We start from the raw sequence: 15,208 nt of genomic DNA, 5'->3' as shown, positions 1-15,208 counted from the left end.
AGCTTCTTAAAAAGCATTAAGTTGCAAACTAAGACCTCCCAAGGTAAATCCAAAACAAATGTGTATTGCTCAGCTAACAGACTGCTATTAAAAAAAAATAAATGAATTTGCACACCCTTAAGCTGAACTTGGGCCCAAGAGTTACCAAAATCCACACACCGTTTTGTCATGCATCTCACTTGAATCACTTAGATGCATTGTCTGCGTGTCGTCATCATTTTATGAAGCCAGAGACTGAGACTTAGAGTGGATACATAGTTAGCCTGCTGCAAACCATATAGCTAGTTAGAAGTAAAGCTGGGATTATAACCTATAGTTCTTGGTTCCCGACTCAGAGCTTCCACTGTATCTAAAAGTTTTAACATGATGGAGTAATTGTGTAGGATGTCATGATTAGTACACGTAATTTGATGTTTGTCTCAAAATATGGAATATATCAGAGAAATCTATTTATACATAGTGGTGGAGAAATCCTTTCTCAGAGAATAGTGAACTTGAAGTTCCAGAGTGCACACAGGGACATTGATTGTTTAAAGTCAACAGTATTAATTAGACATGACTACGTATTCCAGCTATATCTCTCTCACTACTAGAAATGCCAGTGACCCACACAGAGAGGAAACACTTCTAGCCACATTCAACCACCCATCATTTGGAGAAATAGGCAAGAGGCCATGATGGACTCTGGTAATGAATAATATGTTTGTTTTACCATTTAATGGGAGGAAGTAGTAGGTGGACTTACTAGCACTCAAAGAAAACCTAAGGCTTTATACGTTTACAGGATATACAGATCATCATTTTGTGAATATGAGGGACAATATAAATTATAAAGTGACCATGCAACTCATTTCAACGAAACTAAATTGGTGGAAACAACAAGTTTCTTTCCCTCATTGGTTTGGTTTTGGTGCTTTCCACTAACAAAGTCAAATGCAAGATAAGTGCTTCCTTTAGCAAAACATGTGGGTTAATCAGAGAAATTTCTTACCCTGATACAATGGAAGCAGCTTTTGAAAACAGAAGCACTCTATTAAAAAATGGTATGTTCATCTAATACTGTTTTGTGATATTATAAAATCCTTCCTCTCGATTGCGGTCTCACTTGACTCCTTTGGCATCAAGAAGTGTTTAAAAGCATAAAATTGAAAACGAAGGACAAGATGCTTAGTAATCTGCTCTGTGTGCCAGGCCAACAAGGGACTGTCATGGCCAAGTGTTTTCCTGCTGATGATTCATTGACAACAGGGGCCAGCACAGACACAGAAGAACCAGAACACTGAAATCCTTAGACCCAAACTACTTCACCAGGGAAAATGAGAATTTATACTTCTGGGAGTCTTTTCCTCCCTCCTTATCATCACCAATTAATGTGTGTTTTCCTCCTTCCTAGAAGTTTCTGTCACTGCTTGTTTAATGGTGTGTATATTCTTTTATAATAAGTGTGTTATCACTTTGCGTAATTATTATGTGTGATTAATCCTGTATGCTCTGGAAAACTGTTAGGTTTTCTTATTTAACCAGAGGAAATGTCTTTAAGTCTTTGTGTTATTCATATATAATGCAAGTTGACAAGAACTCCTGTGAATGGAGCAGAGTATGACAAGTCTGTATTTAAAAGTCTGTGTTAAAATAGTTGGAAAGATGGAATTATTTTTCACTCTATGACAATCAGTGTGGTAACAGGTAAGTACACAAGAATCTTCCATGGGACACATGAATATTTTGGAAATCAGAGTAGCAGACACTATATTTCACAACAGGATGAACTGTAAATATGACATTGTTTCTATAATAAAATATGCATGAGTGTGTTATCAAAAATATTTATGACATAATTTGGTGCATGGATAGCAGCCCAAATGCTATATAAGGTGATAGATGATGACGATGATGATGATGATGATGATAGATAGATAGATAGATAGATAGATAGATACATGATAGATAGATCGTTGATAGGAGAGTGAAAGAGAGAGAGACAGAGAGAGAGGAGAGAAGACTATAATATATCTATATAAGACAAATAATAAATTGTTATTTTAATGAAAATTGTATCTCCCCTCAGATTTTCAGCTTATGACTTGCAAAACTGCCTCTTATTAGTAGGCACTGGGACTTAATTTGTCAGATTTCTGTCCAAAATTAGATGGACAAAGGAGCCAAACATATGGAGAGAAAAATATCAGCTTTTGTCCTGACCTAGGTGGAAGAATGTACCTTAGGAATCATAAAGTCATAGGCTCTGTTGTAAAACTGATACCTCACTCCATGAGGACAGAGTCTTTATCTCCACTTTATAGAATGGCTAGGAGCAAACAAGAGCACATATCTCAGAGCCAAAGTGAGAGATAGAGGAAAGAACTTAAGATCCTCATGTCCTGTACCCTACTTCATACAGATCAATCAGATATCACACTGCTTCTCCAGTAGGAAATAATGGCGTAAACTCTCCTTCAGAGTCACTTTCCAGTCTCTGACTTTAAGGCCATTCTTTTTTCGATCTTCTCTCTTGCACTTGAAGTCATAATTACACAGTGTCTTTATTCTTGTTGAAAATTTATTTCATGACTGATTGTTTATGCTGGCATCTTCCACTTTTTAAATTTAAATAATTTTGATTCAAATATTTCATTTTTATAATTGTTCAAACTTAAGGAATTACTCTAGCTATTTAGAGTAATATTTTTATTTTATTTTTTTTTCACATAAGGAAGCATTTATTTGAAGTTTAACATGACATCATACAAATAAAATTTGTATAAACACAAATCCACATTGAGTCATAACACAGATAGCAAAAGACAAAGTAAAAACAAAGAAAACTAATTGGCGGCTATATACAGTTGGACACGGTTGTGTCTTGTACACTAGAAAGTCTTTTACAAAATAATCATCTTAGATCAACAGAAGACCAATCTCTTCAATGTCGTCCTGCAAGATGGGTTACTTTAGCAATCTCCTCCTGTTTTCTCCCCAATGTCCTCCTTTAGTATGGCTGATAATTGTTTTGGTGATTGCCACCCCCTCGAGACGCCTTGCCGTAAGTGCTCTGTTGGCCACTGTAGTCTGCATATCCCTGTCCATATCCATAGTTCCCATAGTTATACCCAGTATAATCATAGCCGCCATAGCCACTATAGTTTTGATCACCACCATAGGCACCATTGTAATTTCCATTTCCTTGATCATAATAGTTATTAAATCCTTGGTTCCAGTTTTGGCCCTGACCTCGTCCACGACCCCTAGTACCACCTGGTCCACCAGCTGCAGCACCTCTTCCTCCTTTCTGTTGTTGCTGTTGCTGCCTATATACCTCTTTGGGTTGTGCAACTTTGATTTCACACTTTCCAGAACCAATTTGATGGTATCTGCTTTCTAACAATTTCTTCACTGGCTCTTCATCTGTGTATGTGATAAAACAAAAGCCTCTTCTTTCATTTGTTTTTGTATCCATGGGAAGTTCAATATTTTCAATCTCTCCAAATGCTCCAAAATATTCTTTAATTTGTTCTTCAGAAGTGTCTGGGCTCAATCCACCCACAAAAACCTTTTTGGGAGGTTCCTTTCCTTTTAAAGCTTTGGCCCTTTTGGGGTCTATCAATTTGCCATCCAGTTTGTGTTCCTTCAGTTCCAAAACCTTATCAACACTAGCAGCATCTTTAAAAAGCACAAATCCAAATCCTCTTGATCTCCCGGTGACTGGATCTGTTTTAATTGTGCAGTCTACAACTTCCCCAAATCGAGACAAATATTCAGTCAGATCTTTCTTGCTTGTGTCCCAGCTCAAGCCTCCAATAAACATTTTACCGTCATCCTGCTGATTCTTGCTTGCGTTGATCTTGGATCCCTCTGCGAATTCCTCTATGTTGCTATACTCGTTCATGTCCTCCATAGTGGCGGAGTTGTCGGCCAGGGGGTGCTGGCGCGCAGTCCGAGTCGCGGCAGCAGCGGCGGCTGAGCGTTGTATGGAGCTGGATTTAAAATGGCGGCGGAAGAGATAGAGTAATATTTTTAAATACACTTTATTTAAATTCCTCTTTAAAAGTTTTTTGCGTTCAACAGTAATAAAATAAATCTTAATAAATATAATAGGAACATATATAGTATAGAAAAAGAAAAAGGTATAAAACTTTGAACACTGTTTATTAAGTGTACATATAGGTAAGGATATTGGGAAGCGCAACTCTACAACAGCTAGAAAATTCTCAGAAATAAAATAGCAGTTCCCCTATATAGATGCTAATAGGTAAAGTGAAATGAACACTGACTCCTCCGATATTTACAGTAAAATATGGCAAATGAATTCATGTCTTGCTTACCAACTTCTCTAAAATAGCTCAGATTAATGGCAATTCTACTCACAGGGAATAATGCAAAGGTAAATTGGTTCTATTTAAATAGTACTCAGAGTAAAGACACCACTTTTTCTGAGCTTCCCTTCCCAGAAGGTCTATTCTAGGAAGATACTTTTTTAAGGCAATTTTAGCCCGCTAAGGATATTTATTTTTATGTTTATTAAAAATGAAGCAAGTTATGCTTTGTGCTCAAAAGTGTCCTCAGTCCTTCATCAATAGCAATTCTAATAATTTATGCTGTAGAATTATGGTATATTTTATATTATTGCTTAGTGAAATAAATGATTTCTGGATCCATGAATTTCACATAAACAGATCTTCTTTGAATGGAAAAAACTCAAAATATATTACCAACTTATGCAATGTTCTATGATACATTTGGCAGCCATATAATAACAGAATCATTTACCTCTTTAAAAACAGTTAAATTTTGAAAACTGCCATTGTAATTCATTGAAAACCTCCAACTTTTCACTTTTGTTTTTGTTCTTTGACTTTTTCTACCATTGAAAAACATGTTGCATCATTTTGCATAAGAAATAGGATTAATAAAATGACAAATATATCAGACAAATAAACTAATATAGCTGTTTTGCTCACATCTGATTCACAGTTGGAATCACACTAGTTCTTACCTGACAAAAACATCACATCCTTTCTTAGTGCAAACATTTTTGGTAGGCTCTTTAGCATCAATAAAATTAGTAGCTCAGCCCGCAATAGTACTTATGTATAATCATTTTTGATTTTATCATTTAATGAAGAATAATATCAAATTTAACCCATTAGCCTTTACATTATTTATCATTTTATTACATCACTTAGCTGATTGTTTAGTCAAAATGATTTTTATTTTTTAACATAACATTTTCAATGAGGGAAGCATTGTGATGTTTTACATTCTGGTACAAGCTCCTTAATTAGGATAACTACTCCAGAATGTGTCATACTATTGCAGCTGCACCGTTAGAATCTACTTGTACCCAAAATTTAACCTCCAAATTACATTGGTCTACAATGTAAGAAGTCATAGTTTTATAGAGTGCAGAGGTGGTTGTGTTTGTTAAAATTAAACAAACAAACACAAAAAAAGAGAGAGAAATCTTCCATCCTAAACTCATCAAAATTAAATTGTCCATAGAATGAAAAAATATGTCCTGATGGAAATATTTGTGCATCAATCAAGCTGCAATGAAAAATACTTTGCTAGCATTGTCTGTTCTTCTAACTAGTCCTCAGTATCTGAATATGTTCAGATACTGTATGTCATTGAAAAGTGGTGCGTTAATTACATTCTTTGCAGCAGTCAATGAACATTTTCAAGCAAACATGTTTGATGCAGTATTTTATTAATGTCTTTTCAAGGGTTTATGTTTTCTCAGTCTTCCCAACCCAAAGTGCTACTTTATAAGAAGCCCATAATTTGCGTATGTAAAATATTGAACATCTGCTTCTGTAGACTTTTGAATAATTTCTTTCAAATAGTTCTTTGGATTTGAACTTAAGTCTTTTGGCTTTTTCTGTTAATGCCTTTTAAGTTTTGAAAGTTTAATCACCACATTAGCTATTATATATCTGCAAATAATATAATGTTGTTTTAGCAATTCGCAATCAATTATGTTAAATATATGCGAGGCCATACATTTAAGTAAAACTGGTATACACTCATTTAATCTCTATTTCTTCTGAATCATTTCTATTGTTATAATTTGGTTTATTCCTGCTGCTGTGTTCACGAACTCAAGCTTGTTCCACCACATGAAAATAAGGTTAAAATGAATAATACAAGCTTTACTTTTCTAATGTAGCCAATAATATCACACATTAAAAAAAAAAGGCTTGATGAAAAATGTTAACGATTTTATAAATTCAAATCATAGTAAATTGTCTCTATCAATCATGGCTGTATAACTACCTAAATTTATCATATGTTGTATCATGTTTCAACTGTACACATGTAATTCACCATACAACTTTGATTAACACCCATATTTCTTTACATTGTGTTAACAGTAGGTCTCCACTGGTCACTCACTTGGTTGCTCAAATCACTATAAAAGTTTCTAAATATGTATTCCAATTTCTAGTCTTATAGTGGACTGGCAGCAGCACACTGTGGTCTGGCACTGCCCATGGACCATTACTCTCGGAGGGGAATCCTAGATAGAGGGACTTTAGGACAGATGTAGAAATACCAGTAGGTTTCAGCTTATCTCCCCACTGCTCAACTGCATGGCACTCTTTCTGCTGCCCAAGGGTCACCACAGGCCTATCACCAGGTGCTCAACTGGATTTCAAAACTGCTTTTGATCACTGACTGCTACTGCTACATGCTTCTTATTCATGCTTCCTTTTTGAACAGATGTGTTTATGGTAGCCATTCTGTCCCCGTCTCACTAGTATATGGTGCAAGCACATGGACAGACACTTTTCTTTTCAGATATCATGTCTCCAGACCACTATGAGTCACTACTGGGGAGCCCCAATCTCTTCCAGAGCTGATGCAGCTCCTGAGGCACTGCCTTTTATTTCTTCTGGGATTTAGGATTTTACAGATAGTGGTCCATCCATTTGTAATAGCTTGTTCTACTTAGTATATTCTATCCTCACTCTGGTCTTTTTCTTCTCTGTGACCTTCAATTGTACTTCTTTATAGGCTCCTTTTCTTTTTTCTATTTTCTTCCCTTTCTTGATTTCTTGTGTGTGTGTGAGGTGAAGAGAGGTTATTTTTGTCTTATTTCCCTTCCTTCCTTCCTTCCTTCTTTTTTTCCTTCCTTCCTTCCTTCCTTCCTTCCTTCCTTCCTTCCTTCCTTCCTTCCTTCCTTCCTTCCTTCCTTCCTTCCTTCCTTCCTTCCTTCCTTTTTCTTACATCACTTATTACCTAACTAAGACTTTTTCTCTCATTCCTTTTTCTCCTTTCTATTGAATTACCTTTATTTCATAGCCACTTCATTACTGTCAGAAGTTTTAGGGCAATGATATGCTGTCATGTTAAATTGTCTTTCATTTTGGATTCTTTAACCTGGTCTAATGTGACTGTCTACATTTCTTTTTTTTTAATCATTGCTCTGTTCAAGTCAGATAAGTGTGATTTTTTGTTTGTTTGTTTTTTTGAATAAAAAACAAACCCTTTCCTTTTGTAAAGTTTTTCTTTTGCCTAAAAGACTCTTCCTGGTTAGACATTACACATAAAAGATTTCTTTATTCTCATTTGGTCTAATATGAGGCATAGCACACACATATAAAGTTGCATAAAGCACCCATTTGGAGTGTTAAATATGAAATACACTCATGTGACCGCCAACTAAATCACACGATAGAACACTTGCACTACCCCTAAGATACCCTATTATTAGTTCTTTCGTGATCACACATACTGTGCACCTCCTTATAGAGTACTGACATCCTGACTTTTGTAGTAATTATTTTCTCATTTCTTTCTTCATAGTTTTAAAATGGCTATCAACATAGATCAGTTTTTCTGCTTTAGCTCTTTAGGTACATGGAAACATATTGTGTAAATTCCTGGTGTTTTATTTATTTGTTAAACATATGTTTTTAGTAGTGTGTTATAGTATGTCAATGTAGTTTGTTCATTTTCCTTGATGTATAGGAAAGAAACCACTCAAAGGAGCTGGTTCTCAAGTGATCAATTCACAATAAATATAAATGAGCACATAAGAATGGAAATCAATGTATACCATTTTTATTGAGAAAATCTTGCTAAAACAAAAAAAATCTGGTATACTTCATGAAGTAATTGATATTTTTATTCAAACTCCTTATCTCTTCAAGTATTTCTTGCACCAATGACAGTTAGTAGACCACATTTTAAGCAGTGCTGCTGTGTACTATATCAATGATTAACATGTCACAGTTTATTTTTCCATTCTGTTAAAAGAAAATTATGTGTCTAGTTTGGAGCTGTTAAAAAAATATATATAAATGAAAGATTCCAGCCACTTCTCTATTATACAATCAACATTGGATTCCTAGTTTTCACAAATATACTGGATACGACATTGTATTTTCAAAAGCATTTGGGTCAATTTTTATGTCCAGCAATAGAGCATAGAAAATACAATTGCTTCATATATCAACAAACACTTGGCAATGTCAAATTTTAATATGTTTGCCAATCAGGTGGGTATATATGGACTTTCCTTGTGGTTTTAATTGGCATTTCTCTAATATCTTAAGATACCTTTTGAGGAAAAATTTACTTTTAATATGGTTGAATCTATTAGGTAGATGCAAAAGTAATTGCTGTTTAAAAGTTTAAAAATAATTGCAAAAACAGCAATTACTTTTGCACCAACTTAATATTAATCTTATTTTGTTGTTGCTTAGTGCTTTTTTTCTTAATTAAGAGAAACTTTCCCTACCCAAAGTAAGACGATATTTTCTTTTTTCTATATAGGCTTAAAATGTTAATAGTTTTGCATTTCACACTTAGGCCTATAACCCCCTTAAGATGATCTTATGTGAGGTAGGGGTTCAATTTATTAATTTTTTTCCCATATGTATCTCTTTTTCTCTATAATTACACCTTTGTCATCAATCAGGCATCTATGCACAGAAAGATGTGTTTCCGGGCTCTCTTCACTTTCATTGCTCTATTTTTCTATTCCTGTATATCATAATTACTATATATATCATAATTACTATATATATATATATATATATCATAATTACTATAGATTAAAAATCATTCTTGATAGTTTGTAAGTCATATTTCCCTAAAAAATATGTCCATTTGTCTAGATTTTCATGTTTAATTCCGCAAAGCTGTCCACAATATACTGGACATTGTGAAGGTTTTGTTGTAGAGACTCTGGATATTGTTCTAGTCCTATGAAGAGAGTTGATGCTTTTGCTTTAGAGGAAAATTAACCTGGTTAGATTCAAACCAAAAACTGCACTTTGCCTCTGAGTAGACAGCATATCAAATCTTCATTTCCCTTGCTGTCTTTCAAATCTAGTCCATGCCATTTTCAGCATACACCACCCAAATGTGCACCAGACACGGACAGGATTTATATGCAGACGTTTTGAGTCTTTTTTTTCCCCTTTTGGATCTCGCACTCTCTTTTCTGAAATTTCATGCTGGTTGTCATAGTTCTTTCCCGGTTTTTACAGCCAGAACAATGAAAGACACGTTCCTTGGATTTTGTGTGCCACTGCAAGTACCCTCAGTATAAAGCTTCCCTAATAGGAAACTCACATGGCCAGTAACTTCCTTTAGAGCTTGGGTCTTCTTCAAAATCGGCCTGCTTTCCTTTACTTTCCAGATCTCAATATTTTGACCAAATAGTACAGTGGTTATCTGTGAGAAGTTGGTTTTTCAGGAAACGAGTTTTCCATACCGACAGCAGAACCCCTCCTTGCTGCTAGTTACTATTTCTTAAAAGGTCAACAAATGTCTTCCAGGTTGTCATTTTCTCCTATATTTTGACTATCTTACCTCTTTTATATTATTATTAATAATAATAGTAATAGTAATTATAATAGTAGTAGTAATGTTTTCTCTATTGGAGAATTGTTGGTCCAAGTAACTTAATTTATTTTCACTGGTGGGTATTTCAGGAGATTTCCAAACTATTTTGGTAGGCAATGTAATTTCCTTAGATTAGCTAAAACCCATCATCACCAAGTGATATGGACAAGGCAGGTAAAAAACTTACGGAATCCTAGGGTGTATTGTTTTGGGCCTATACAGTAAAACTCCACACTAAGAGGAATCTGAAAATCCAATTATCTAAAATGAGTGTTAAATTATAGTAAGCTTAATGTAATTATTAGGATGATCCCACCCCAGTGAATGTGCCTAGGGTTCAAATCCATTCAACTGCCAACTGCTGTGTGTTACCACTTTGTGGTACTTGCCAGATTCAATTTAAATGCTATTAACAGAGGCAATTTTTGGTTTTATGGCTTATTGGAGTTTATAGGACAATGTCAGTGAATACATGAATCTTCCAGTTAATTTCCTCTGTTTCTAGGCCTAAACAGGATAGATTTGGGTAGAAGAACACTGGGCACACCTCTCCTCCTCTCTGTTCCTGAGATCCAGTTACCTGTTGTTTTCGTGTCTATATGGGTCAGCCCCTCCAACTACCCTTTTACTTCCTTCCCCAGGAGTTAAAAACTTTAACTTCTTTAGGCTGAAAACTGGAGATGGGCTGAGAACAGATGGTTATCACCAATCATGTGATACCTATCTATCTATCTGTCTGCTGTCTGTCTATCTATCTATCTATCTATCTATCTATCTATCTATCTATCTATCTATCATCTATCTCCTATATAAATTGTTATAGTAAGGTTAATTACTTTGGGATTTAATTTTATATTTCCAAATCCAAACTCCAAACCTGTATGATAAATTTACTAGAAATGATACCATAATTGTGGTGACTCCTCAGGCAAATATTTCTTTTTAAAAAATATAAACAAAGTTGACTCATTTAAAGTTTCCTTTTCCAGAATGAGCATTTTTCCGATCTATTACATCTCCAAATGTAAAACATCTAGATCTTAAGAATAAGCTTCCCTGTATTCCCAACAAAGTTATTTATTACATGATTGTCTTTGGGGCTCATTCAGAAAACAAAACAAAATGAAATAAAAATCGACCACAATTTGCCCTCTTTTGGATACTATTTACAGCACATGTCCTTTTAACATGTTCTCCTCCTGTCCTAACCACATAGAAGAGTCATAGATTACCTAGTTTTCTCACTTTTAGTAACTTATCCTTTTACTTGCTCCTTCTGAAAAACTTTTATTTTCAAATAAGAGCAAATGAGCACTGCACATTTATCTAGAAGCCAGTGAGAAAAATTCGGACCTCTGCAAATTGACATACTTGTGCTTATCTTGCTGTTATTGTCAGGAGTTTAGTCTATTCCACTCTCTTCTTCTGTGCTTCCTCACTCTCAATGTCCCATCTTCCCTTTCTTTGCATGTTATCATCAGTCATTTTGACTATTAAATATCTTTTATATGCACTCATTCCCCTCAAACCTTATAACCTGGTTAATTTTCTTACCAACATGCACTGCTTGCTCCTACTGGTTAAAAGAATTTTATCTTCTCACTGTGGGTGAGAAAGTTGATTAATGCAACCAACAAGCATGTGAATTCACCTTCATCTATGAAACACTGAGTATAACTACACAAAGTGCGTATATACAAACATTATATTGGTGTATTGGTTTATAAGAAATATTCAGAAACATTTTCTACACTTTTCATGTGCAAGAAATGATACATATATTGCTACCTTCAAAGTTAACCTAGCAGCATTAATAAAATCTCAGTGGGAAGCACGTGTGATATTTTTATAACTACAAGCAGGTTAGTAAAACAGCACTATATTCTGATCACTTTGTTCTTCTGTGATATAGAATAATAACTATGTGTGTATATCTCTTCCAAGTTATTAGGATGCATTATCTGAAAAGAACCTGAAATGCAGTATTATTGTCATCATTAAACTATAGTAGAAGCGGATTCATATAGCACTGGGAAGCACAGAATCAGGGAGCTAGACAATTGCAATTAATCCCCAACACTGGAATTTCTTTTACATTATTAGTGATTTTTAGGCAAATTATTAATTTATTTGCACTTAAGTTTTAAAAAAAATCTGTCCAATGTGCTGAATAAAGGTTTTGTTAAGAATTAAGTGACTTAATAAGTAAAAAGATTTAGATTATACCCGATATATAATGAGTATAACGTGTATTTTCTATTAGTAGCCAAGATAAAGTATAATGTATGTGTTGTTGTTACTTTTATTGTTATTATAACATTATTGCATTATATATACATATTTTATATATATAGTAACATTATGATAACATATACAGTTATATGCCAAGTCTAACTTCCCTTTCCTTGGACTCATGACAGTCCAGGGCTGAGGTAACACTTCTCTGTCAAGAGTACAGCAGCACTTCATCATATGTTGTTCTCTGACTGACTAGGAGAATGTTTATCTCATTAGGACCCAGAAGGGCAGTGGACATATGTCCCTCTAAACATGAATGTGTGCATTCTCACAAAGTCCATTGCAGTGTTTGATATCAAGTATTTTACTTCTCTGCTATTGACAGAGGACATCATATTTGGTCACTAGACGTGGTTTCCCAAGGTCACCCAGTTAATTGGAATAAGGACCCCTCTGTCTTGATTGAAAATATAGTTTGTCAGCCACAATTCCTGCTACTTAGTGACCAAAAGGTCTTTCTATGCAGAAAACACCGCAGAATCAGAATTACAAAATGTATTATGATGGAAATAGTACATCAAAATTGTTCTGCTCAACTACATTTAACCAACAGTGCTATAATTATAGGAGCTGTGTATGGCTCCTAGGAGAAAGTCCTGACAAATGTCAGAGTTTAGTCAATCATCATATTAATATTAATATCTGGTATAAACAGACAAAATAATTGTTGATGTTTTACATCATTGTATGTATAAAAATAATAAGGAAATGCATACAATGCTTATAAAAATTTACAGTGAAAATCTAAAGAAATAGAAGAGCATTTAGGAATATCTGGGTATTTATAACATGTTGTTTGCATTTATGGATCACCTTTCTATGTGATAATTTGAATGGTGAGAATTTTTAAATTAGGAAAAATGAGGTGTAATATCTTTGGAGAGGAAATTAATTATGAACATTTAGAGAATAGGATGAGGAGGCTATATCATTAATTTTGTATAAAATCCTAATAAAAGTTTATATCTAAAAAGAAAAATAAAATATTTTTATTTGTCATGCATTTATATAATTATATGTATATATTTATTTTTTTCCAAATAAACTCAGCTATATCTACTTAGCATAATCTTTAATGAAACCTAGTAAAAAGGCACATTATTATGAGAGAGAGAGAGAGAAGGAGAGAAAAAAATAATTAATTATCTTGGAAATTTCCCAGACAATTAGGTAAAAAGATCAAGGGATAGAATATTTATGTTACAATGACCTCTATATTAAACTTGATAAGTATTTTGCCTACTGAGATATTATAGGAATGATAATTGGGTTATGTGGAGTGATATTATTATGCAAATTTCAAGAATCTTAACCATATTTGATTAAAAAAAAAAACCCAAAACACATCATGTGTTTTAGATTAACACATCAGTTTTTTCATATCAACTATTTCAGAAATTCAACCTAGTAAATCTGTACGAGTAATAGTGATTCTAAATAAACAAAGTAACGTAGATAACAGTTTTATTACTCAGTCTGTACCAGAAATTTTCCTAACATTTGTCAATTTTTTCTGTTGCTAAGATTTCTAAAAGATATTAATACAGTATCTACTTTACAAAATAAAACAAACAACATTATTCCGTTTTTAGGATCCAGTAATAGTACAGGGTCACCATTAGTACTATTAATTTTATACATATTTTACACACAAATAATATACACATATTATAGATATAATATTTTGATAAGAAATATATCATTTATTTTCTATATATGTTTATATTGTTATATATACATATATGTGTATGTGTATATATTAAAATATGTATATATCTTTTAAAATATGTATCTATAAAGAATGATATATTTCTTATTAATAAAATATTTAGAAATTGTACATATTTATATACAATTTCTATAAACACAGTGGGGGAGAGATTTATAATGGCCATGTTCTTTTGCTGACTGATACCCAGGCCTACACAGATCATTTACATACAAGTTTTTAGAGTGGAAATCAGGCATTGGTGTCTTTTTAAACTCCTCATATTTGATAACCACCACACTTAAACATAACTTAAAATCACCTGTAAATTCAAACAAATCCTAAATATTATCTTATTTTGTTGTTTTTAATGATTGGATTGAACATTCTAGTTAATGAAGATTTTACTCTAAAGGTAATAATGGTTTGCATTTTACATTTTAGACCTTTCTTATTTTTGCTTTCCCAAACTTTATAGATTGCAAAATGTGCATTCTAAAGAGAACTACCATGCAACTACCAGAAACAGAACACCTTTGGATATTTGATGTAATATCTAATTATCTTTTCATATTCACCGTAATTTTGATATTGTTTAATTTATTTACCTCTGTGAAACTGACTTCTCTAAAATGTAGTGGCTTAGATAATAGCGATTTACGATTTCTCCTGATTGTGTAGGTGGACTAGGCGATTCTTTAGCTGGTCCCTTCTGTTCTCATACATGCTTAATCATTCAGATGAAGACAAGAAGAGTCACATTTAACCTGCCAACACAGGTTACATGGCCCCCCCCCACGTACGTAGAGAAGAATAGACAAATACACTCCACCTATTGGTGGCAGCAACAGCTACCAGCAATGTCACATTATGAAGAGGTGAAATCCATGGGAAATATAAAGGTCTACCACAATTCCGGATGTTCAAAAGCTTTTACACTTAGTTTGCAACATTTTCAACTTTGCTTATGAACAGATCAGGGAACTTTAAAAGTAAAACTTCACTCAATCCGCCAATAACATGCTAATCCCAGCTGATACATCCGTAGCACAGTGATTCTTTCCATCCTCTTTCAGAATTATAGTTATCAGTTTTGTGCTCAAAATATGCACATGGTGGCAATTTTGTCTGTGAAAACTTGGGGGACTTATATCAATCATTGTAACTAAGTACGGATCCTTTCTCAGCATGATGCATAAATATCTGTGAGTTTTAAAGCTCTTTATCATAACGTTAATTTGATCTGTAAAATAACTGCTTGCAATAAATCCCATTTACAAATCCGAATAGGTAATAAAGAATAAGTGGTTGTGGTCTTTGCAAATTTTTAATGGAGACTAAAAGGAA

At 33.7% G+C, this 15,208-nt stretch overlaps 1 protein-coding gene across 1 annotated transcript; it reads right to left on the bottom strand.

The window, feature by feature from the left end:
- Nucleotides 1-2,707: 2,707 nt before the first annotated feature.
- Nucleotides 2,708-3,979, bottom strand: LOC308499011 (heterogeneous nuclear ribonucleoprotein D-like). The gene has a single exon (XM_081051806.1). It carries the CDS (start codon nt 3,893-3,895, stop codon nt 2,990-2,992), a length of 906 nt encoding a protein of 301 aa, XP_080907932.1. The 5' UTR covers nt 3,896-3,979; the 3' UTR covers nt 2,708-2,989.
- Between the last annotated feature and the right edge of the window lie 11,229 nt (nt 3,980-15,208).

Source organism: Rhinolophus hipposideros, assembly GCF_964194185.1.
Source record: "Rhinolophus hipposideros genome assembly, chromosome: 6".
Taxonomy (NCBI): Eukaryota; Metazoa; Chordata; class Mammalia; order Chiroptera; family Rhinolophidae; genus Rhinolophus; species Rhinolophus hipposideros.
The sequence above is the reverse complement of the archived record's forward strand: the minus strand, read 5'-3'. Positions and strand labels throughout refer to the sequence as shown.

Bases quoted from the DNA above. Each gene is read 5' to 3' on its own strand.
- LOC308499011 (XM_081051806.1), bottom strand. From the start codon at position 3,895: ATGGAGGACATGAACGAGTATAGCAACATAGAGGAATTCGCAGAGGGA.